This window comes from Solanum verrucosum, unplaced genomic scaffold (genome assembly GCF_900185275.1).
Source record: "Solanum verrucosum unplaced genomic scaffold, falcon-dt-bn FXZP01000032.1, whole genome shotgun sequence".
Lineage (NCBI taxonomy): Eukaryota > Viridiplantae > Streptophyta > Magnoliopsida > Solanales > Solanaceae > Solanum > Solanum verrucosum.
The window spans coordinates 2,474,815-2,500,007 of NW_026020569.1; the positions used below are offsets into that span (position 1 = coordinate 2,474,815).

The 25,193-nt window shown below is 34.0% G+C and overlaps 5 protein-coding genes across 6 annotated transcripts; 2 read left to right on the top strand and 3 right to left on the bottom strand.

Moving 5' to 3' along the window:
* Window positions 1-2,032: 2,032 nt before the first annotated feature.
* Window positions 2,033-5,931, top strand: LOC125810838 (uncharacterized). The gene is made up of 8 exons (XM_049490330.1): window positions 2,033-2,094; window positions 2,180-2,256; window positions 2,413-2,543; window positions 2,699-2,748; window positions 2,867-3,357; window positions 4,118-4,198; window positions 5,360-5,422; window positions 5,662-5,931. The coding sequence occupies exons 2-8, from the start codon at window positions 2,212-2,214 to the stop codon at window positions 5,716-5,718; spliced, it is 918 nt and encodes a 305-aa protein (XP_049346287.1). The 5' UTR covers window positions 2,033-2,094; window positions 2,180-2,211; the 3' UTR covers window positions 5,719-5,931.
* Window positions 5,932-6,081: 150 nt separating this feature from the next.
* Window positions 6,082-6,910, bottom strand: LOC125810844 (zinc finger AN1 domain-containing stress-associated protein 12). The gene is made up of 2 exons (XM_049490335.1): window positions 6,785-6,910; window positions 6,082-6,614 (listed from the first exon to the last, which is right to left on the bottom strand). The coding sequence occupies exons 1-2, from the start codon at window positions 6,887-6,889 to the stop codon at window positions 6,156-6,158; spliced, it is 564 nt and encodes a 187-aa protein (XP_049346292.1). The 5' UTR covers window positions 6,890-6,910; the 3' UTR covers window positions 6,082-6,155.
* Window positions 6,911-12,426: 5,516 nt separating this feature from the next.
* LOC125810828 (U-box domain-containing protein 40) lies at window positions 12,427-14,820 on the top strand. The gene has a single exon (XM_049490319.1). It carries the CDS (start codon window positions 12,664-12,666, stop codon window positions 14,122-14,124), a length of 1,461 nt encoding a protein of 486 aa, XP_049346276.1. The 5' UTR covers window positions 12,427-12,663; the 3' UTR covers window positions 14,125-14,820.
* A 2,472-nt stretch (window positions 14,821-17,292) lies between these two features.
* Window positions 17,293-18,776, bottom strand: LOC125810837 (peroxidase 63-like). The gene has a single exon (XM_049490329.1). The coding sequence runs from the start codon at window positions 18,537-18,539 to the stop codon at window positions 17,553-17,555; it is 987 nt and encodes a 328-aa protein (XP_049346286.1). The 5' UTR covers window positions 18,540-18,776; the 3' UTR covers window positions 17,293-17,552.
* Window positions 18,777-22,752: 3,976 nt separating this feature from the next.
* LOC125810831 (mediator of RNA polymerase II transcription subunit 4) lies at window positions 22,753-25,010 on the bottom strand. Of its 2 annotated transcripts, XR_007441887.1 has the most exons (3): window positions 24,963-25,010; window positions 23,003-24,353; window positions 22,753-22,850 (listed from the first exon to the last, which is right to left on the bottom strand). XR_007441887.1 is itself a non-coding variant. In XM_049490322.1 (2 exons), exon 2 carries the CDS (start codon window positions 24,328-24,330, stop codon window positions 23,134-23,136), a length of 1,197 nt encoding a protein of 398 aa, XP_049346279.1. In that variant the 5' UTR covers window positions 24,331-24,353; window positions 24,963-25,010; the 3' UTR covers window positions 22,753-23,133. The 2 variants fall into 2 exon arrangements, 1 of the variants encoding a protein (XP_049346279.1); XM_049490322.1 differs by having other exon boundaries at window positions 22,753-24,353.
* Between the last annotated feature and the right edge of the window lie 183 nt (window positions 25,011-25,193).

The following is a 25,193-nucleotide window of genomic DNA, read 5'->3' on the forward strand; positions in this document are numbered from 1 at the left end:
ATTTTCTGATGGGATAAAAGAGACCATTTATTAGGTAAAAAGTTGACACCAAGTAAGAGGGAAAATAAGGTACAATCATGATAAAATTTAGGATCCATTTAAAAGGAAAAATCGGGATCAACGAAATGAGCTTCACAAAATGGAAACTTTTCTTGTACATTCACTTGAGAGAATGAGAGTGATGAAAGTTGTTTCATCTAGTCAAGATACTTCCGGAGTACTGTCACCCTGAGGATCAAATATTTGTAGTTGAAAGTTAAAAATACTTTTCACAGTTGTAAATATGACTTTTTCATTTTGTTGAGGTTTGGAAATACTATCATTTATAAGGAAGTTAGAGAGAAGTAGAGATCGTCTTGAAGTAACAATTTATAGCAAACATTAAGGACTAATATTTGGAAGAAAAAAAAAACTTGAGCCAATTCCACGAGCTATGCTTGTCTGTATTAACGAGAGTTTGATATTGATCCTTACCTTATGAATTAATCATCAAAGAAGCTACAAAAGAGGAGTACTATGCTTGTCTGTATTAATGAGGGTTTGACATTGACCCCTACCTTATGAATTACTAACTTTCAAAAAAATTACAAAAGAAAGAGAGCCCGTGATCAAAAATAAATCTTAAAAGGCCAATATAGTCATAAGGGACCATCTGGATTATGTCTATCTGAAATTATACCCAAAATCTAACTGCTTATGGATCAAAATGGAGTAAAGAACATAGAGCTAAGTGGGAGTAGGAGTTGAAATTGTAAATACTAGCACAATATTGCCAAGTATGACTGTTAAGAGAAAATGCTTAAAGTAGTCCCTTTATTTTTGGGCTGAGATTTAAAAGGAAAAATAACCTAAATACACATCTTATTTTACCATAATCTCTAAAATTTCCTACCATTTAAAAAAAATTAAAAATCCCTTCTCGAATAAATCACACTCCTCTTGTTAATACATCTCAGATACATCACTCCCCTTTCTGATACATCGCTTGCCTATGTATCGGGATGTCTGCTGATGTATCCGGAGGTCCTATTTCCTCTCTGATACATCCCTCCCCTCGCAGATACATCCCTCACCTATGTATCCGGATGTCCAATGATGTATTCGGAAATCCAGTGATGTATCAGAAATTCTAGTAATGTAACCAAAATCCATAAATTTTAAGAAATTTTTATAATTGAAAAAGAGTAGGAAAATAATGTAGTTAGCTCTTAACACTATGAGATTTAGGTAAATTCCTAAAAACATCCTTGTTCTTCATAGAGTATTAATAATCTCTCATGTTTGCAATATTGATGCATTTTTTGTCCTCTTCCAAACTTTGCCTTTTTTAATTATTGGTTTTGTCAACAATTTAGTGTAAGAAATTTTCAATCATCGTCCTTTTTATTTAGTAAAATCAGTAACTCATATGAAAAAAATGTGAGAAGAAGAATGTTTCTTATTTTGTTCAATTCAAGCATCGTTGCAGCTAAATGAAGAACCCACATCTGTCTTTTCGACTATTTCTTGCACTTCCTAGATATTATATTGTTGCTCGAAAAGTAATAACATGAATCTCGTACAAGTATGATAAATAGTTGAGTTCCAAAGTTCATAGATAATTAATAAAAAAATTAAAAGTGTTGTAGCACAAGAAGGTCGAGCCAAACACTTTAGATTGGAGCAAAAACGCACACATAAAAATTAGGTATATTGAACAAACTTGTAGTAGTTTCTATGTTTTATCAATTTCATTGTTGATATTGGTGCCTGTTCGATCACATTTATCTTATTTGAACGAATAAAGAATACTCTTCTTTGTATGCATGTTTGAATCTAATCTGATTAAGAATTTATTTAGTAGAAATCACATATAAGGGGAGAAAGAACAAACAAACGTAAAATAAAGGACTATTAGTGCTGAAAGTGAAAAAAAATATGGATGTCTATGAATCTAAACAAAAAAGATAAGTTTTCTCTCGGCGCAAGTGAAGAATACGGATGACGTGTCATGGACTAGTAGACAAAATAAATGGGGAAAAAGAGGAAGGACAATTCTTATAGCGACCTTGCTAAGTCTGGACTCTGGAGTCTAGACATATGGAGTAAAACCAGGTAGGTATCTCATTCTCTTTCACCTCCGATTCTAGGGTTCCTTCGTTTTTATTGACTATCGATTGTTTCACTGTAATCCTTTCAGATTTAGCTGTGCATAAGTTTGGACCATCTCAAATGGCAAGGCCTCAGGTCACCATCACTTTGGGCCGCTCTGGTCAAGTGAGCTTTCTCTGCTGTTTTGTATCTCTCTTAATGGATTTCAGTTTCGCTTTTCTTTTACATTCCGTGAATCTGTTTAGGAGGTTACTTACTTTGTAGCTTTTGAAGGTTCAATTTTCCTAAATTCCATATTTTTTGGGATTGTTAAACTTGTAGAAGGTGGTTAAGCGATCATCAGCTTCTCAGGGTAATGGTTTCAGTCAACAGTCATCGTCAAGAGGCAAAAGGTCATTAGGAGAGACCTATAGGACTGACTCTGAGGATCCTACGAAATCCCTTCGTAAACGGTAAAATCTTTTGTTTGTTGTTCTGGTAGAGCTAATGTAGGCTGTATCTAATTTATTGTTTTCAGAATAATGGAAGGGATAGATAAAACTATCAATGTTAGAGTGGTAGTTGTGATTTTATTTGATAGTGGAAGTTTTGCTTTTGTTTTTGCAAGTGTGCGAGGGGATAAAGATGCAGGAGGTTCCAGATATGGCAGACAGAATGGTATTATCTGAAATATTTGTCATTTACATGTTTTATTTTTTGGATGATTCCACTTTCCTGTGTCGTTCTTTGGTCTAGCATATTACCTCATGTTTGGTACTGTTACTGTAATGTAAAGGTGCACGCATTGGGAAATATGACCTCCGACTGAAACTTACGCACAGAAGAAGGCAAAGGGAAATTCTTCTGCAGATTGAAGAAAGAAAAAGGGAGCAGCATAAGAGGATGACAAGAAGTGTTCAATCTCACAGGAGGCTTGTCACCAGCAGCCAACCGTCGTCAGGAGCTAGTGAATTGCTTCAGATAGAGGCAATTAGATCCTCCTATACATCACAAACTGCTGGTGGTGTTAGACCAAGATCCCCTTATAGACTTCCAAACGATTCTAAAGAACTCTCTTCTTCAAGGAATATCACTGCAGCTCAGCATGTACCATCAGTAAGGCCAGCTGAAGCTTCAAGAATGGTTCATATGGCAGGAAATGACCTCATCGACTCTTCTCAGCTAAAAGTCCTTACCCCTGTGACCATGAGGTCAGCACTGGCTGCCAGGAATCCATTGACAAGTCTTCCCTCTGCAAATGGAAGCATGCTACAAAGCCCGTATCCTGTACGAACCTACTGATTATTTATCTTACTGATTTTCTATCTTGAATCATTGTTGGTAGAATGCTAGTCTTATCTTGAACTGGATTACTGAGGTAGTAATTTTAAGTGACATTCAAGATCATGAGCTCAGCTGTAACCTCTTTAGTTGTCCTTCTGGGGAACAACACAGACAAGTTACATAAATTAGTAGATCAGTTTTTACTTGAGATAGTTTTTCTGGCTCTAATCCACCCTGACATGCTTCCTGCTATTTTTTGTCGAGCCAAATTGTTGCCTATATTTTCTCTGTATGCTGGAATTTAGCACTGCTTATATTTAAAATAATGGATTGCTGATGGAAGTTAAATTACTATGGCATTGTTTGACCATGTTCAAGAATGCCTTGGTTGCTAATGCTTTTTGGAAATTTCTTTTGTCTGTGTTGTTTTACTATTATCTGTGTGATTTTCCAACAATTTTTCTATTTCTCCTTCCTGCAACATAGCATTCTTTGCATTCCTTTTCCTGGTATTGAAATTTCAGTGAGTTATATTGAAAACTTCTTAGTTTATACATATGTCAATATTTCTGCATTGCTTGTCAACAAAGTCCAAATTAGTTGTTAGTTCTCACAATTAATGTCTTTCTCATAACACCATCTTTTCTTAGCTACTGTGGATTTTTGTCTCATTTCCCTTTATGGCTGGTATGAAAAGAAATATTTGTAAATGGACAGAATTTATATGAATATCTTAAACATTGTTCTATCTGGTGTTGTACAGGATCAACCTCCTGTGACCGTAGCCAGTCTATTAAATTCACTCGGTTTGGGGAAGTACGCTATCCACTTTCAAGCCGAGGAGGTGAATAGTACTATTGTTAATTGATGAATCACGTGTTTTAGTTTTTTTTATCATTTCTTTGTTATTACATTATCTCAGCATTATGAACATTCTAAATATCAATACTGGTACTGTGGCTGAAAAAGTTTCAAGGCTGAACTAGATTTCACTGCAAAGAGTAACAAGGTCATGGCATTACGTTGTTTCATGTTGGATAGACAACCTTCTCGTCTTCATAATAAAAGGATTATTTTTTTATGAGGAGCAAGTTAAAATGGTACTTAATATTCTGCATTAAATCTTTTCTCCTGGTGTACTTGATTCCTATTGCACACATATATACAGTTAGCAGGCTGCTCATTATTTAGAGAAGTATCTTCTGTTATGTGATGCGGTGACGGAGCCAGGAATTCAAAAGAAAGTTCTTTTGCCAAAGAGATTCAACAACGAAAATATATACAAAAAAATAAATTTTTCCTATCTACGTAGTGTAGTTTTTCAACGAAGGGGGTTCAATTGATTCCCCTCGCACCCCTTTGGCTCTGCCCTGATGTGATGAATATGTTACGTGACAAATTTTCTAATAGTTGGTTAGATTTATGTATTCGAACCCAAATCAATCTTTAAAGTTTCTTCGTTTGTCTGTATCACATATTATTTATTAGGTCACATGTTACTTATCCCATGACATTTCCTATTTAGTCCATTTGATCTACCTCTTTGTCTGTCCTCCCAACTAATGAACTTGTTAATAGATGCATTACGGGCCTTTCAAATTCTTTATATAAATGTCTTTTGTTGTTTATAATGCTTCCTGAGAGGTATTATTTGTCACATTGAAGCCCTTCATCCCTTCTGTTGTCCTCCCTTTCTAACCATGTGCTCATCTTGGACTTCTAATCTGAGATTATTACTAGTGTAAAGGATAGTGGCCTCACTGCTGTTCACAAATTGAAAGTTTCACCATTGGCCCATAACATTCTCAATCATCCTCTATTTTCCCCATCCATGTCCTTTGTGACACGGTTCGACTGAATAATCAGTCCATGTCTTTTATCTGTTTGTTCACGTGCCTCACTCAATGTTTTTGTTTAAGTGATTTAGTATACTTCGCCAAGAACTTGAGAGATCCTAGTTCAACTCCTTTCTTTAGTTATGTGATGCCTGTTTTACCCATTTCAGGTAGACATGGCTGCACTGAAGCAAATGGGGGACCGTGACCTGAAGGAACTAGGGATACCAATGGTACGTGTTGTTTCAATCACCTTATTTGGAAAATCACACTTCACAAATTCTACTGCAAGTTCATATATGCTAAGTTTGCTATGCATGGTGACACCTATTCACTTCCCTGAAAATAAAGGGATATTATCTCGTTGGGGTGGGAAGAAGGCTAAGCTTCTCGATTATACTGAACTGTTGGATAGTTGCTACACTTTTCCCACTTTAGCCTCTAATTGTTGTTGCATTCTGGGGATTTGCAGGGACCCAGGAAGAAGATTCTACTGGCTATGCTTTCCCAAACTAGAAGGCCTGTGTAATATGGTAGTTTTATGTGTTCAATGCAATGCTCCTCTATTGTTTTTAAGCTGAAGTTATCAAACTGGCTGTTCTTGGGAAATGTATATAAAGGGTGGCGGAAAAATGCTAGAGTATTGGAAGAATGTTTGTTGTATAAAAGACAGTATATAACAGTGAAATTATCTCTTTCGTTTAAATGCTTGTTGTATAAAAGACAGTATATAACAGTGAAATTATCTCTTTCGTTTTGGGCGAGGCTGATATTTTTGTGAATTTATTTTAGAGAAGAACTGTTTGACATGGGAAGCATATTCCTATTGAGAAGATTAAGTGTACATTGATATGATTCCGTAGTGTTATGTCTTTCTTAAACTCAGTGTTTTATCATAAATAATGTTTTCGTACATAAATAATGTAATTACAATAGACAAATGAACAGTAATGCACTGTGAAACGATCAACAAGCTTTAACAGAAGGGTTAGCAGGGCGTGAGGATGAGGCACGACTTTTATTCCCACAATCATTCCCACCCCTTGCAAGCAAAGCAGTCAAAAACTTGTTATTGGCTTCCTTAACCAACGGCTGTGATGATGAAGAAGTGCGGTTACAGGCGTGATCAGCAGGAAACCTGTGTCTGAGGCAAACTTGAATCCGGCAAGTCTTGCAAGTGCTAGTGTTGGAGAAGGTCAAAATCCCCTTGCATCTCTTCACAGGGCAGGTAGGTTTCTTCTTCTTCTTAGGGTCACAATCCCCAGATTCCTCGTGTTTTCGTAATATTGCTTTATGGTCTTCAACCTGACAGCCGGTAGTTTCAATGGACATAGAACAAATTTCGCACACCAAAACCATTCGGCTGTTAAAGTCGGATTTTGGGCATTCATGAGACTTGCATGATCTATGTTCCACACAAAATACCTGCACAGAGGTTTGAATCAAAACAACGTTTTCTTTACCGCCCAATTCAGTGGTGTATGTTAAGCTCTAATGACAACAACAAATAAAAAGATTTGAACTTTACAATAATTTTTTTTGTATTGAGTAAAGCAAAATCGTACAATGAAGGTGGAAGGTTAAAAGTGGCAAACCTTTTGACAGGCATGGCAGGTAAAAGGGAGAAAATCGAGTTGATGACAATCAGATAGCTGGCAATGTTTTCCTAAATCTGGATAAGCTTCTGTTCCTCCTTCCATTTGTTGTTGTAGTTGCCTGGAATGGAGTTTTCATGGCTATATATAAGAGTTAATAGTAGGATTTTAGGATGCTTGGCTTGGGCAATAAGCCAGAACAATTTACAGGTCGGCGCAGACGTGGAGGTGCTGCATACGCGCTTTCGTCATCTATCGGATTCGGGTCGATCAATGTGAGTGACCCAGTACGATCCAGAAAGTTCATGGCTTGCTGCATACTCTGGGTAGGGGTGTTCACGGTTTGGATAAAAACCGATCCAAATCGAAAAATCAAATCAAACCGATAAAATAAAACCGATTTTATTTGGGTTTGATTTTAGATTTTTGAAAACCGATAGTATTTGATTTGGTTATGATTTTTTTCGAAAAAAACCGAAGAAATAACTGAATCGAACCGAACCAATAAATTATATACATATATTTTATTAATATACATACTTAATATATTATTTTTATAAATAATTTTAAAGATCTTATACATATTTTAATTAAAATTTCTTTATAATTTACTTATTGAAAGCAAAAATGTCCAAGATGAAACATTTATCTTATTGATTTCATATATATGAGTGTCTATGTCAATTCTTTGTGAGACTGAAAATGTTATTGTCTTTTTCTTCTAGGCCAATATAGTGAATTTTAAAGCTTTATTGATAGTAAATTTAGTGATTGAAAGTTTAATAATTTAAGTCATTTCTAACTATTTTTTATTTTGAATGGATTGTTGTCACTTTTTTCACATTTTAGATGAATTGTTTCTTTTATTTTTGTGTATGGTTAATAACCGAATAACCGAACTAAACCAAACCGAAACCAATAATCACCAAACCGATAAATGTATATTATATTTGGCTTGGTTTGGTTTTGATAATTTTAAAATTGATTAAGTTGGTTTGATTTTGATTTTGACCAATAACTGATCCAAACCAACCCGTGAACACTCCTAACTCTGGGAGAGGGGCCCAAGCCTCAACTTCTGGGCCTGAACTTGCACAAGAAAGCAAACATGAACCGAACTGTATCCATTCAAGGCCCAATAATGGCACAAAGTTTTCGTCTTCGGCTATGACAATATACATGTTTTATATGATAAAGTTATTAGAGCTACTCATATTTGGTGTTTAATAAGGTAGAAATTATTAATCAAATAAGATATTTTCTATGAAAATGAGAAAAATAACTTACTTTACTTATGTACCAAAGTTACTTTCTTTACTGTTATCTTTAACTTTTTATTGCATATTCCTTGCTCTAACTAACACTAACACAAACACATTACTGTTGATTTTTACTACTATGAATTTATGTGGACGAATTCTAAAAGAATTGAACGAGGAGTCGTAGGAGGTGAATCACATTGACCAATCAAATACTATCAAAAATATTTTTCACAAAAAATAACTTTCGTCATATAAACACAATAATTTGTTGGCAAAAGGTTTTGCATTATCAATCAATGTATACAGTAATTTCGAAGTCTAACTTTCTTGCTGAATTCACCAATTCCAAGGTTTGTCATACACTTGTAGGCTAATAGTGCAAAATTTTCATACTAATGTATTTTAACACATGCTCTAATTATTTTCCCACCCTTCCTCTAATTATTGTGTTGTTCACTTCTAATTAATAAATCAAGAGACAGGAATCAGGATGCACATGCAATCATGCATGAGACATCATTGGAAAAAAATCATGGGATTTATCAACCATAATAGCAATAGAGAAGTGGAGTGACTATGAAACATCATTGGTCAAATTTATGTCATTAATTTATCAACAATATTAAAAAAAACAATTCAATTGAAGAGCGCAAAAAAAAAGAGGGTAACATTTGACTTGACAAAATTCACATCCTTCTTGGTCGTAAAGTCAATTATAGCTCTTCCATACCAATAAATAAATAAAGTCCCTTGCCCATTTGTAAAGTGGAAATTCCTTTGCTTTTATAACGTTTCTTCTAAAGCATAAATGCTCTCTCGTATATTATTTATAATGTTATATCTATATCTACTTTAATTTTCAGCTTGGTGTAAAGGACCACAACACCCATAATAAAAAAGAAATACTATTAATCGTCAAATATTATGATATTCGGATATGGTAGATCAGATTAATATTACTAATAAATATTTTGTTCCAGATGCTAAGCCTAAATTAGTTATTATTACCTTTAATCAAAATAAATTGTTAGGTAAGTAATTATTATATATTTCATGAAGCAAATGCGAGCCAGTTAAGGCTAATAAATTATCAAGTATAAGCAACCTGCGTAAAGTTTTATAGATGTACTTATTTACTAGCTCTATAGCATAACAAATCTTTATTGCATGAGTATTAATTAAGCAATAGATTTTCAAGGAATAATATAATTTTTAACAAAATTTTGCAAGCTGAGGGAATGCAATTTTGTCTCTTTACATGCTTCTTGATAATTATATCACGCCATGAATTGATTTTTTATACTGAGTTATTAATTTCACAATTTAATTTCTTAATATGATATCAGAGTTAGATTCATCTTTATTATTAGTCTATGCAATATGAGATCTTATTGTATTAGGTTATTCATGCTTCATATATCTCAGTTCTTGAGCATGCAAAGGACGTTAAAAATGTTCCGTATTTATAGTTTAGTATGACTATTTTATTAGATTTATTTTGTTAAATACTCCATTCGTTTATATTTACTTGCCACTTAACTTGACACATTCATTAAGAAAAAAAGTATAGATATAAGTATTGTATCATATTATCCCTATTAATTGATGTGTAATATTAGATCTTGAAAAATATTTTGGAGAATAAGTATTTAATATTAAGGGTAAAATATAAAAAAAAACAATTATATTTTCTTCATATGTCAAAAATGACAAATAAAAATGAAAATTTATTTTATGAATAAGTGTCACGTAAAAGTGAATGGAGGAAGTAGATTTAAGGTTAATTTTTTTAGTATAGTTTATGGTCATACTTTTCTCGAGAAGCCAACACAAAAATCTAATCCCACAATAAAGTGTCAATTTTCAACCAATATTTCAATTGGAACCAATTAATTGTCGATTGAATAATACAGATGCTGGTGGTTTGAAAAAGGTTAATGTCCCACAATTATTATGAAAATGAATTGTCATTTGTCGTGGTAGAATAGATAAATTGAGTAATTAGTAAAGAATTTTGTAAATATGATACACGACAAAGTCAAAAAGGATATCTCTATTTGAGTGGTTGTTATGTTAACTGATTGAACATTTTGCTTTTCAAAATTAGGGAGGACTATTTTGTGACATTACTACGTGAATATATTAGAAACAAATTAAAGACAAAAGGGTTAAGGACCATCCAGAATTTATGGACTTTAATTGCTAATAATTGTGGGATGACATAATTAATGAGACTTTAAGAAGGCTTTTTCCTTGATGGAGACTTTACTCAGAAAATTAATTTTGAAGATTAATCAAAAGGACTAGTAATACAATTGGGAGAAAAGAAAGTTTGTTTCATGAGGTAGGTTTTTTTGATACATAATAATAATAAATATAATATTGGTGAAAAAGTTATTAAATTCTCTATGTATATATGTTATATAATTGGTTCTAATATTCCAAAGACTACAAATGTAATAAAAACATTCATTTGATAAAGAATCTCCTAAAATGATTACTTATTTCATAATTGTTGAGAACGAATAAAATCAAATAGTTTTATTTCTTAATTTCTTTTCTAAGTAATAATTACTACTACATCCATCTACTTTTAATTCTTATAATTTTCTTTTTTTAAAGTCAAACGATAAATATTTTGATTAACATTTTACAATGTATTTTTTCATTATATTGATATGCAAAATATTACAATTTATACTACTTTTCGTATAGTTTCTTGAATATCTAAATTTTTTGTTTAAAATATCAAATTAATGTAATCTAATTTCACTTTAAAAATTAATCAAATTAATTTTTAAAAAATGCAACATGACAATTAAAAGTAAATTAAGTAAGTATTTGGTAAATGCTAATAATAAAAAAGAAAAAGAAGAAGAATGATGAGACTACCACGAGTGTTGTTTCTTCTTGGAGGTTTCACTCAACTTGCAAGGGTGTCATATCACTGCTTTTTTTTGCCAACACTTTTTAGACTTTTAATATCATAAAGTTTAATTGCTGTTTTTTCTATGAAAGTAGCAACTTCATGTGCTATCTTTAATCATCAAGAATTAACCAAAAAAAAAAGTCATAAAAGACACCAATATCTCTCTTTCATTCTCATGTCTTTGCAGTTTGCACCAATTGCATTACCTCTCACTCATAAAATAATTACTCCTTCTTGGGAACTTTTCAAATACTCCCACTATCCCTAATTACTTGTCCACTTTTAAATTGAAATATCTATTAAGAAAATAATTAATGACATAGTGAGTTTACCATTTTATCCCTATTAGTTATGAAGTGCATGAATAAAATTTAAGATTTTCAAGAAGTTCAATCTTTTTCAAAGTAATTAATTGAGGGTATAATAGGTAAAAAATTATTGTCCTTTCTTAATTTGTTAAAATAGACAAATAATTAGAGACAATTAAAAAAGAAAAAATTAACAAGTAATTAGAGATAGAGGGAGTAATTTCACTTATAATCATTTATTATTTCAAAAATAATTTTTTATTTTTATTTTTTACTTTTAGCATTTAAAGAAAAATATTTTTTTCATGTTATATCCTTAATATGAATTACTTATTTTTCGTGACGATTAAAATTTTAAAAAAAAGTTCAAAAAGTTACTTTTGTTCATAGTTTTTTTTTTCTTCATATTTTGTCAACGTTTAATTTGCTTCTCCTCCATCACATCAGTTCTTAAAAGCTACTTATTCATTACTGTTTTTTTTTTAGTTTCTCAAAATTGAAGTGTAAATTACAAGTTAGAGTCCATGTTATATTTATAAATATCATGAATCCCTGGTCATTATACGATCCTTTAAGTTTGCGTTTAACTTTATTTTAACTAACATACTCCCTCTATCTCTAATTACTTGTTCATTTTTGAATTGACACACATATTAAAAAATTAATTAATGACATAATGAGTTTATCATTTTATCTCTATTAATTATGAAGTGGATGAAAAATTCTGCATTTTTCAAAGCAATTAGTCATTTAATTGATGATATAATAGGTAAAATTTTTTTATCATTTCTTAATTTATCAAAATTAACGAGTAATTAGAGATAATTATAAAAGAAAAAGTGGACAATTAATTAGGGACAGAGGGAGTAATAACTAAAAAAGAAACTTACCTTCAAACTTAAGGCACTATTTAAGTAATTGAGGTCATTATATTTATATCGCAGCCAGAATAAATTTAACATTCAAAAGTCTCATATTGAAAACAAGCCCTTATTTTATACACTTTTTATTAAAGATAAGTAGTATTTACCCTCCAATAATCATCCTGCTTAAAAACTCAATTGCACTATGTTCCAAATCCTAAATCTTAATAGGAGCAATTTGAGTTAAAAACAAAAATGGTTGAAAAAAAAAATATGAATACAGAGCTCTCAGGTACTGAATCCTCCAAATTTCTGTTTCACTATCAGCTTCCTCTCTCCAAATCTCAGTCTGTCATAATGTTTGCTTTCAACAACTGTCCCTGAAGCTGTACACTTGTGCTTCATCTCCTCAACATGCTCAAAATTGAATTTTGAAACCTTTTCCATAAACCCAAACGTTTGTTTTCATTCATATTTGAGCCTCAAAGATTGAATCTTGAAACTTTTTTTCATTGAAATGGGTACTAGCAAGCAAAGATGGAGAATTTCATTTCACAAATCTCCATCAAAACAACTTCCTATTCCTATAGAATTTGTATGTCCTATTTCTGGTTCTCTCATGGCTGACCCTGTAATCGTTTCTTCTGGCCACACTTTTGAGCGTCATTGTGTTCATGCCTGCAAATCACTTTCTTTTACCCCTGTTCTTCCTGATGGCTCTATACCCGATTTCTCCACAGTTATCCCTAACTTGGCTCTCAAGTCTGCAATCCTCAATTTTTGCCGTTCTTCTTTTCTTGACCCACCAAAACCCATCAATTTCCTCACAGCTGAAAATCTCGTTTTCACTTTGAAGGCCACCCGAAACCCCCAAAACCTCGCTAAAGATACTGCAAGATTTAATGGCCTCCGGGTTATTCAGTCGGAAACTGAGTTGAACCGGGTACCGAGACACATATCAACGAGTTCAGAGGAATCTGTGACCCCTAGAAGTGGACCCACTTATTACTCTTCGTCGTCGGCCTCTGACGTTGAAACCCTAAACCCGAATTCCATTGAAGAAGATGAACTACTTGTGAAATTGAAGAGTTCCCAAATATCTGAACAAGAAGAAGCTGTCATCTCGTTTCGAAAATTGACCCGAACCCGTGAAGAAACCCGGTTCCAGTTATGCACTCCTCGTATACTGTCAGCTCTGCGTGTACTCATCACTTCAAGGTATGTTTCTGTACAAGTAAATTCAGTAGCGGCATTGGTAAATTTGTCGTTAGAGAATCGAAACAAGGTGAAAATTTTACGGTCTGGAATTGTTCCGTCTTTGATTGACGTGTTGAAAAGTGGATTCCAAGAATCACAGGAACATGTTGCTGGTGCACTTTTCAGTTTAGCGTTAGATGATCAGAACAAAACTGCAATTGGGGTATTAGGAGCTCTGCCTCCACTTCTTCATGCCCTTCGCTCTGAATCGGAACGAACTAGGCATGATTCGGCTCTCGCTCTATATCATCTTTCTTTAGTTCAAAGTAACAGGGCTAAATTGGTGAAACTTGGGGCGGTTCAGGCATTACTAGGCATGGTTAAAACGGGTCATATGATGGGTCGGATTCTGTTGATACTTTGTAACCTGGCAGCGAGTTCTGAAGGGAGAGCAGCAATGCTTGATGGGGGTGCAGTGGAGTGTTTTGTATGTATGTTGAGAAAGGGGGAGTTTGATTCAGAGTCGATGCGTGAAAATTGTCTTGCTGCATTGTATGGACTTAGTCATGGTGGGCTTAGGTTTAAAGGGTTGGCAAAAGAGGCTGCTGCAGAGGAGTTGTTGATACAAGTTGAGGAAATGGGAAGTGAAAGGACCAGGGACAAAGTTAGAAAGATATTGGAGGTTTTGAGGCAGAAGGATGAAGAGGAGGAGGAAGTTGATTGGGAGAAGTTGCTTAATTCGGATGATGATATCAGTCAGGCACGGATAAGGTCTTCATAGCTCTTGATTGTTTCTGTTTCTTCATTGTATGCTATTTCATTCCTTTTTCTGAGAAATGACTTGTAATTAGGCGCGGTGTTCTCTTTGCATAGCTGCTGATAGCATGATTTTGGTTTTGGTTTTCCTCAGTCGTGTTTTCTGAGATCATGTGACAGTTGACTGGGTAAATAATGTTGGAAGTGTAAAGAAAAGATTCTGAATAGTGTATTTTTGTTTTTGGAAAAAAAGAGGTTGTCTTTAACATGAACTCATTGTCTCCTAATACTCTTCAAGCAATGCTATTTTCACTTTCTTGTGTGCCTGAGGTTTATCTATGAACTGTCCGTGGCATACACCAGCCGCTGTCTAGTAATTTGGGATTTATGTTTGAGTTGATTGATTGATGCAACTGCGGAGGTTGTGAGAGAATTGTCATTCTCATGTTTCTTTAAGGTCTGCATTACAATAGACGTTGCTGCAGAGAGGATGTAATGAACTCCAGAGTAATTGTTTGTCATCTTGGTGCTCAAACAGTAAAAGCAAGAACGAAGAGAGTGTACCATTCGCACAATCTTTACTCTGATGTGTGGTGCTACTGGGAAGGTCACAATTTCTGCACTAACATTTTTACACTGGGCTTTTAGTGCTTGAGCAGTAGTTACAATTGCTCAAGCATTTTTACACTGGGATAAGTTAATGTATAACTTCTGAACCCTGCTTAGCCCTTCCATTCTCTTTTATTTACTTAATGCTGACTTTTGCATGCCGACAATTTAGAAAGATTCTCATTACAGATTATATTGCTGCACATATCATTTTGTTCGTTTCAATTACTTGGTTTGATTGATGAACGATATAAATAGGCCCTCCTATTTATGCCTTACATCTTCAATTGATATGTTTGTCAGAGTGAGATGGTTGATCTTCATCTCTAAAAGATTGACCTTACAACTGTGTGCTGTGCTTTCTCCTTCTGAAATATCTCCATGCCCTTTACTCCTTTAGGATCTTCTTGGGAACTTTACTTATCCATAGACAAATGTTCTAATTTTCTATCTGCATATATAGTAAGCAGTAGATGCAGGATTTAAGTTTTATGGGTTCAATAGCTAAGGTGCTTCGCATTGAACCCATTATATTTTATTAAGTTATGCGTTCATATCTCCAATTTGTTGCAATTATCGTGACTTTTTACAGATAAATTTCTGTTTCGTGTCGAAAGTAAATATTTCAGATGAATGGTGTCGATAGGAAATGGACTGGACTGCAGCGTCCAAAATGAATTTGCTTCTTCAAAAGAGGTTTAGTTGTTTGAAAATTTATCTTGTGCTTGTGTTACATGGTTCCATACTGCAAGAACTCAGAAATATTCCTTGTTGAAAACAATCCTGATATAGATAAGTGACTGAGAAATTAGAAAAGTGGAAGTAAATATACTTACATACCCACATGACTAAGAAAATGAATTAGTTATGTATCCTAATTTGTTACTCCCGTCGCCCATTAACGTCCATTTTTACTTGTCCAACTTAGAAATTCAAGAGATACTTTATCATTTTATACCTATTCTACTTTATTATTAAGTATTATTCATTTTTTCATACTATTTAATGTACTTGACTTATATTAATTAGGGGTAATATAGTAAAATCAATGTTTAGTATTGTAATTTCATGAAGATGCCGTAGTTAAAGTATTTCTTGATTTTCAGTGTCATTACAAAAGTTTTAATGATGATTGATGGGAGCAGAACCCAGACAACAGGGCGGAGATGGCGGAGACGTAACTCAATTAAATGGCAATTCTGAATTTCTCATGCATTTATGCTCATCTTATGGTCAGCATAATCAGGACATTTAAATATATAATACCTTCTTCTATTTGTTTTGAAGTAGCATACATTATGTTCTTGCCAATGAAGACGAATGATGAATAGAGTCAAACTTGAGCAGATCAAACGAGTCGTGGCCCAATCCATTCAGAGTTACGTTTTAGTTCAACATGAGTTTTGAGTTGAGATTGATCAAATTCATAACTTCAACACGCGTAAAAAGACTCAACATCTCATCCATTTTTATTTTGCTATTCGAAAAGAAAAACAGTTAAAACCAATGCATCTTGCTTAAGTCCAGGGGCGGCTCTTGCTTAGAAAAGTTAAGGCACATGCCTTAGGCCCCCAATTTTGGGAGGCATCAAATTTTTACCAAGAACAAATTATGTGTTTTTATTTTTATAAAAATAATAATAATTTATAATAAAAAGTATATATATATATATTATTTTATTCTCCTTAACTCCATTCAAATAGAAGAAATCAAGAAAATGTTGTTTTCTCTTATTACATTTCTAACATTCACATTATTTATTTATTTTAAAACTCCTTTTTCACTCTTTTTCTTCAAATCTTTGATAAGTTAAAGTAATACTCTATTAGAAATCTGAATCATTAGTCGAACAGTGTTGAACAAAGTGAATCGCAATTTTTTTTTTACTTAAATTTTCAAGTTAGGTATATCAAGTTATCAACGTCTTGAATCAGATTCTATGGTTCTAACTCTTATTTTGCTTAAAGTTTGTCAACTTATTCCTTAGAGAATTATGTTAACAATTCATATAATGATTGCTTTAGTAAAAGGATATTTTTCAACATTGAATTGATAAAATCTTACCTAAAATTAATTAAATTTTTTTTAAAAATTACTCAAATAAATCATCTATTAAAAAGTTGAAGTAATAATGTGCATCTAAACAATTAGAAAAATAATTTTTAAATGAATATGTATGAAATTTTTTAGGCCTCAAAGAAAATTTCGCTTTAGACCCCCAGTTACGTTGAGCCGCCCCTGCTTAAGTCATTATTGAATCAACACCAAAATTTATTTGATTTGGACACCTCTACAAGAATCAATTCCAAACGCGTTATGTATCTCTCTCTAAGTAATTGTTCATTTAGTTAGTGGCATGATACCAGGTGAACTTGAGTTGGCAATGCCCCTGTAATCACTCTAATAAAGGAGACATCGACCGGAAAACACGATTCCACTTTTTCCAACACTTGCTCTCAAACCATAAAGAAACAAAACAATCCAGCAATCAAACATTTTAAACTAAAAAGGAAACATTTTCAACACTAGTTCCAAAAGGAAACTGGAAATATTTCAAACTAGCTGCAAAGGGAAGAAAAAGTTGCAAACTTTATTTACGGTTTCATTTTCTTATTGAACAAACAGCCTCTTAGATGCATCTCAAGTACTTTAGAATCTCAACACACAGTAATCACAAGTAGTAGTAGTAGTTCTAAAACAGAACTGAAGCAGAGCAAAAGAAGAACTTTCTAATCTAAATAAATGGTAGTAAAAAACATTGTATACATATTATAAGTTTTACTTTCATTTTGTAAGTGATTAAATCCAACAAAATTAGAACGTACAGTAACATAATCAAGTAGTTTAATTGTTGAAAGAATCACATCTGTGCCTGATCTCACCTCTTCTCCCAATTTTAACACCATGATCGCTTAGCTTCTGCATTGCTGAAGCAAACGCCTTAAAGAATGCATCTTGATCTCTAATATACTCTTCAACATGAATTCTTGTCCTCGGATCTGAAAACAGACCCCGGTCCGAAGACAACAGACCCAAACCCTTAGGTAAGTTCTGGTAATACTTGTTGTCGAACTTATTCGGACTCATTACATCGTTAAAAACTGACAATGTTGGATCTTTTTGGAAATTATTACAAGCATTTCTCAAAGCTCGAGCAAATCTGGGGTTGTAAGAAGGATCATATTGCGAAGTTTTGTTGTAATTGTAAAGATTTGAGCTGAACTCTTTACAATGTGAAAACCCAATTGTGTGAGCACCGGATAATGCTACCATTTCCTGTACCGAAAACCCTCTTGACCCGAAAATGTTAATGATTTGATCCATCGTCATTGTGGGTCGGGGCAGATTTCCTTCAACCAACGAAGCTTTTGAAATAAAAGAATCTTTACGGCCCAAATTAACTGGATAAAACGGGCCTCCGGTTTGAACAACGAGATTTCGGGCAGCAACGGCGAGAATATCGGAGCAAGAGACAACTCCAGGGCAAGCAAGTTCAAGCGCCGTTTTGGCGCGTACGACTACATCGAACCCATCGCCGGGGAGTGAAAGGTTGATTTCTGCGTCACGTTCAGCTTTGTTGAAAGGAGTGGAGGAGACGAGTACGGAGGCGTCGCAGCCGCCGACGAAGCAGTCGTGGAAGAAGAGGCGGAGGGTGGCGGCGGCGGTAGTAGGTGAAGTGATCTGTTTGTTTGTAGTGGTTTCTTGCATAATTTGTTCAAATCTTGGACATGATCTCCGGTAATAAGCAGTATTTAGCGGCGAATGGTACTTTGATAAAGAAGGAGTTAAGAAGACAGAGAAGAAAAGAAAAAACACAAGAGTTAAACCCATTTGCTCTGTGTTTTTGCTAAGCTATTTTTCAGCTCAGTCTTAGTGTTTGGATTTAGAAAAAACTGGCTACAAAAAGGAGAGGGAAATAGGTAAGATGTGGGGATGGGAAATAGCTGGAGGGCTTCAATGGGGTCTTCATATTTCTCACTTCTTCTCTTCATTCAATGATTTTATTTTTTTAAAATTATATTTAATGAAACATGTTCTACTCTCATTTTCTTCCATAAGTCCAAGTGCTTTTCTGTTTACAACTCATTATATATTCTTCTTTTAGGTACATTCAAAAACAACTCAAATGGACGGTAAATATTCATTCATTCTAACTCATATTATCTTGAGTTTGAGTTTTAAAAATAAAATTATGAAATATTGAACATGATATTAGAGCTCTGAAAATATGAGTGAAAATTAAAAGAAAAGACAATGTTTTTTTTTCTTTATGATCGTTAAGTTAGGACAAATGAGAAGAATCATCTAGTAATTTTTGTTTCTATTGAATTTTGAATCCGAAACATCGTGATTTTCAATAACTTCATTGATCATTAGGCTTCCGAGGGAAATAGATATTTAATGTTGTTAGTAGAGTAAACCTCACTCTAGTGGACTAAGTATAATCTTTCTATGAGTATTGAGGTAAATAAAATTAAGCTCCAAAGTTTTGTATAAAGTTTCCTAAAAAAGGAGAAAGAAAGAAAATGGTAACATAAAATGAAAGGATATTCTTGTATGTGAATGAGGCAAAAAGGAATATTATAGATAAAGGAAAGGAAATTGGTAAAGTAATTTTAAGTTGAGGTTTAAGCATATTCAAATGTCATCATCATTAAACAGAAATATGAAATAAAAAAAATACTTTAAAAAATGAAAGAGAAGACATTGTCACATGAAATGTGAAATTTAGCAAGAGAATCCTATGAGTTGCATGAACCACCAATCACGGGATGGGTCCACATGTAAAAACCCGGTACTCTGAATTGACCCGTCGGTGCTCTTACTGCATTTTGGCATTTTGGGTTTAGTTTTTTTTTGGACTGGATGACATGGCAATTATCAAGGACCAACTAATACAATAAAGCAATTAAAAAATTATACCACAAGATTACCCATTAACATCTTATCCCTAGAGGCATTACAAACCGGCCGCGTCTCCAGGGCCCCGTGGAACTAACCGTGGTGGACCCGCCTTGAAACAGCGGGACCCGGTGGGTACAGCTAGTCGGGTTCGCAAAGCGACGCCCGAAAACCACGGTAAAAAAAAAAAAAAAAAACATCTTATCCCTACTATAAAGTAAAGTATATCATAGTTGTAAACTTTTAAATTGTAGTGCAGTGGAGGGAGTTGTGTCTTTCTTAATTAGAGATTTTAAGTTCAAATTTTGGCTATAGAAAAATTCATGGTAGAAAGCGATATTCCATAATGGAGCCCTATTCAACGTGAATTTGAAAGAGTTATCTCTAATGCGAGTATTGAACATCAAAAAATGAAATTAAAAAAAAAATAGGGTGAGAGCAAAAGAGATCCAACCATTTGAGGGTTTAATGTGAGGGGTAGGGATACGTGTCATTAGCAGGATGTAATCCAAAGGGTTAAGCTCTAATTAAAGTTGGTAAACATGTGATTTGTGACTTTCGAGTTGTACTATATTTCAGAATTTTGTTGAAAAGAACATCAAATTAATTCATTATTTTATTAAAGCAAAGCAAATACGGGACAGAGTATACACAGGAGAAATTAAGGACGGAGTCTGCGCCGTATGTGTCGCCCTTAATCACATGCTGCTTCTATTATTTTCTCTGCTTTAATTATTCAACCTTCTTAATCATTCCAACATATATATCATTGAAAATATAAAAAATATATATTTTTTGTCTATTTTAAACAATATAATTTTTCAGCAAAAACATGTCACTGTCACTTATAATAATGGTGTGATGGATATGATCTTTCACGTTAATTAGGTTTTCTGGATTCTAACACTAAGAATAAGTCTATTTAAATAAAAAACGTTTTCTCTTTTAATAAGTCTTATAGAGTCACCTCTATCTTAATTGGGGAATTTTTTGAAAAATCGTAATTTTGTTTTGTCCTCCCAATTTAAAGTTAGGGCCCTATTATTGTGGTTTAAATTAAAGATTGCGGGGTAGGATTCATTAAAAGCAATTCATATCACCGAATTAGTGGCTCTTGCTAGTAGGCACTGCCTAAAAAGAATGTGCTACTTTATTATTATTATTACAGATTAATTTCGCTCATAAGCTTCAACTTATTCATAGCTTATTTAAATGACCTATTATTGAATCTTATTTCTTCTTTTTTCTTAATTGCTATTAATCTTAATCTACTAATGTTGCACTTGTTTGAAATTAAGGACAAAAAGGAGAGGAAATGGAAAAAAATAATAATACTATTACATGGAGAAAAACACAGCTTCTTTTCAATACTTCTAACCATTAGAAATTGTAATTTTACCAATTCTTTTTGTCTATACATATGTAGTTTCAAAAAATGTAAGTTTTTTTTTTTAAAAAAAATAACTTCTCCATTCAATTTATGTGAGGGCGGATTTAGTAGCCTCATTTGAAGGTAAAATAAAAGGTTTAAAATTAGATTATTATTAAATATAAAAATATATCATTTTAAAAAAATATCACATAAATTAAAACGGAGAAAATAACGTCAAAGGAAAACAGACAAGAGTGTTGGGGATAGGACGATAGAGAAATGAAGAGGCTGGTCCCATTGCCATGAGAGAATGAAACGTCCATTTCCGCAGTGACAGTTATCTCACAGCTCATGCACGGTTTTCTCTTATTGACAGCTATATAATGTAATAGTCGAATTCAAAATTTAAAATTTATGGTTTTTAATGTAATTTAAATAATATATAATAATAATAATTAAATTCATAGTACATATAAATCTACATGGTAATTTTCAATACATATATATGATTGGAATGAAAGCTATTGAATTCATCCGAATGGAGTACTTGTAAATCAGCCTCTGACACCTCTTGTTTGTTTCATTGTCTTAATTCAAAATATTTTCCTTTTCTTAAATAAGTTCAGATTCCTTTCTGTTTGAGTCCTTTTTTTAACCACACCAAAAGCCAATATACAAGTACATTATAGTATATCTTGTAGCAGGGATTTTTCTAACTTGGGTAAAGGAGAGTAAAAAACTATGGCTTACTTTTCCCACAGGTGCAAGCAGATTGCATGTAGCAGCAGGGATGCCATATAGCAAGAGGTCAATTTTATTTCTTTTGAGAGTTTTGATTTTTGTAGTTCCAAAATTATTATTCAAGTACATGTGACATATTGCTATCTTAATTGGTAAAAAGAATTGAGTACAAGTCTAATGATAGAATGTATTTATTGTCTGTCACATCTTTTATTTCTTTTAATAAATTTTAGAAGGGAATAAATTTACATGGAGGATCAGGGCATGGGAAGGGACTGTAAGCCTTAACATCCCCACTTCAAAATGGATGGCTTAGTCTAACTGAACATAAATTCCAATTTCTTCTAGCTGTAAACTCATCTCCACTCTGGAATCACTCAGCTGTGATTCCAGAGTTTCCAAACTGATTCAGGTTTCTCAAAACAAGGATTCTCATTCTATGCACGGCAGAAATGTACCATATGGCTTGTAGATATACAAAATGCGCTATTAGATTGATTAAGTATCTACGGACTGAAAATTAGTTTGAGACTGTAAAAACATGAATTCCATGTTTGACATTTTGATATGACTTGTTGGAAACCATTGCCACCAAGAGCAGCGAACCAAAAGTGAAGCAGGGAAACTTGGCTCCGGGCTCCCTAAGCCTAAATTAAAACATCAAAATAAAGGCATCACACGAAAAAAAAATCCCTACTGGTCCAATTGAATTTCAAGTTCACTATCTGCTAAAGTCAACAGATATTTTTCCGGATAACGGCATTTCTGTACCTCCTTGAGCACAATCAACTATTCCATCGGTGACTTGTAATATTCCACCAGCACCCAATAAAAAGTAACTCACCAGGGATAAACATGAAGAGATCGCTCAATGTTTGTTTACTCCTCTGAGAATTGAACATGGCACCTCATAGGTTTGATCCCACTTCAGTGAATATTAGGCCACACACTTAGGTGCTTGTCAACTCCCGATAGAGTCAGTGTTCGAGATGCATTAATTTTGTTTTGTCTTCAACTATAAACTCGGAATATCATAATGATCTTACTCTTCAGGTTAACTAGTATAAACAAGAAACATTTTTCATGAAAAAAGAGAAGCTCACAGTTAGATCTTGACTCTCCAAACACTGTCGGGACGAATATGACACATAGTTAGCAGGGAAGAGTTTGTTGACATAAGACCTGTTACTAAACAACACACACGGTAGAGAAAGCTAAAGAACATGAAATTGAAACTAAAATGCCCCCCAATTAAGCAGACAGAAGAGAGCAGGGGTACCTCTTGTTCGAGGGAAGAGAAGTTATCCAATAGTGAGGCAAAAAGAGAAACCACTGCTTTGTGCAAGGAGAAGTAATATCAAGCTGCAGATGCTATACCTTTATTAGCAACTCAAAACAGCTAACACCACATCAATCTTCACTATCAGAGCTGGCCTCATCAGAACTATAATCGCTACTATCATCATCAATATCAAGCTGCACATGTCGAACTTGTATTGGTTCGGGCATTCTTGAAAGTCCTGGAGGAGGTACTGGTCGTGCAGGTGCCTCCTCAACCTTTTGAGGTGGACGAGAATCCACTGGAGGAAGAGCAATTGGATCACCAGGCTTCCACCCAGGTGGAGGAAGAGGGAGATCAGTGGGCAACTCAACAGGCATACCAGGTTTCCAACCAGATGGCACTACAATATTTGGAGGGACGAGGCCCTGAATTGATGATAGATTGGCAAGTGCGTTACTTTCTGCCGGAGGTTCAATGAGTGGCTCCAAAATATTCTCCTTGCCTTCATCTGTTTTAGGTAAACCAACATCAAGATCAGCAAAGATATATAACTGAGATGCACGCAATTGCTCATCCTGTGGAGCCGGTGGGAGAGCTCCCCGGAGAGGAGCCTGTCCACCACCGAATTCAGGTGGTGCAAAAGTAGTGTAACTTATCCTATGAGCATATGACAAAATGTCAGATAATTTCAACTGAGTCGCCACAGATGTTACTGAAGATTCTTCGGTATCGAATTCCAACTTGGCCCGTTTGGGACGACGATAGTCAGCGTAATCATCAACAAGATTGTCAAGAACACGCTCAGCTCCTTTGAGTTTGTTGGCAAAGGCAAGAATTGCAGAATCATTTGACCTAATTTCACGGGTGAGTTTTTGCTTCTCATCTTGAAGATCAAGTATTTCTTGTAGTTCAGCAACTGCTTCAAACAGTTGTGTCTGAAGAGAAGTAAACACTGAGAGGATTTCTTTTGAGGATGATGGGCTGGAATCTTGTGGAATTGGTGCTGTAGAAGGCAGAAATGAAGGGAAAGAGCCACGAAAAGCACTAAGCCAATGGGACCGGTTAGGTGAGACTTCAAAGAGCCTTGAACCAAGAGATGCCATTTGAATGAGAAGAGACTGAGCTCTAGAGAGAGGTGGGAGAAGAGGAAGGAGCGTTGATGAGGTGGTAGTGGTAGTTAATATATTTGCCTGTTGATTGGGTTGCGACACTTGCGAGGAGAACTTAGGAGGAGGAGCTGTGTTTTGTAGAGAAGGTGAACTGGGAGTTGGCAGGCCTAGCCGTGCCGGCGATTGCAAAAGTTGGTGTTGAACATTTTGTAACATCTTCAAAGACCACGATTGAAAAACTAGAAAAGGTAAAAAGAAAAAAATCAATAAACAACATTAGCAATGAATCACAATATTACTAAACTATGGAAAGAAAAGCATCCATTTGTTGCTCCTCCAATCCGAGAGAGAGTTAGAGATGGAAAAGCATACACCCACATGTGAAAGAGGAGAAAAGATTTCCAAAATTCAAACTTTAAAGTTAATGGACACTGAACTTGTAATTTTTCAGTATCAACATTCAATTTCCTAGAAACAATCATTAGATTCAATGTATGGAATCTGTAAATTTTACAAATTACAATGAGTATTTATCTTTACCATCAAATCACAAATTACTTGTTGCCCTAAAACCAATATAGATTAATGCCCATCAAAACAATAATTAAGGTATTTCAAAGGCAAATAAAATAAGTGATAACCTTATATATCTTTAATAAAACTACATAAACCCCCAAAAAACAACCACGGGAAGCAAAATGCAGAAAACATCGCATGACCCACCAAATTTGAAACTTAACTGAAACGAATTGAGATAAGAAACTAAAAATTTCCTGATTTTTCTTACTGGAAACAGTGGGAAAATAGGGTTAAAGTAAAAGGAAGGAGAGAAATAATAGAGCGTATACCTTTCGTTTGTTGAAGAAAATGGAGGAATCAGCTTCAAATTTTTCTGCAGAGGAGAGAGATCTGAAGGACGGGTTTGTTTGGGCGATAATATGAGTCGAGTCGACTTGGAACGGGTTTAAATTGGGCCTCAAGTTAGATATTTACACAAAATAGCCTTAAATCCACTATTTTATTTTTAGCCAATGTACATAAATTACCAGATGAGTGACTTTTGGCTTCGTAAACATATC

Coding starts and splice junctions, on each gene's coding strand:
- LOC125810831 (XM_049490322.1), bottom strand. CDS start 24,330: ATGTTACAAAATGTTCAACACCAACTTTTGCAATCGCCGGCACGGCTA.
- LOC125810828 (XM_049490319.1), top strand. CDS start 12,664: ATGGGTACTAGCAAGCAAAGATGGAGAATTTCATTTCACAAATCTCCA.
- LOC125810837 (XM_049490329.1), bottom strand. CDS start 18,539: ATGGGTTTAACTCTTGTGTTTTTTCTTTTCTTCTCTGTCTTCTTAACT.
- LOC125810844 (XM_049490335.1), bottom strand. CDS start 6,889: ATGGAAGGAGGAACAGAAGCTTATCCAGATTTAGGAAAACATTGCCAG. Junction 6,615..6,784: donor CCTGCCATGCCTGTCAAAAG/GTTTGCCACTTT, acceptor ACCTCTGTGCAG/GTATTTTGTGTGGAACATAG.
- LOC125810838 (XM_049490330.1), top strand. CDS start 2,212: ATGGCAAGGCCTCAGGTCACCATCACTTTGGGCCGCTCTGGTCAA. Junction 2,544..2,698: donor ACGAAATCCCTTCGTAAACG/GTAAAATCTTTT, acceptor TGTTTTTGCAAG/TGTGCGAGGGGATAAAGATG. Junction 3,358..4,117: donor TGCTACAAAGCCCGTATCCT/GTACGAACCTAC, acceptor GGTGTTGTACAG/GATCAACCTCCTGTGACCGT.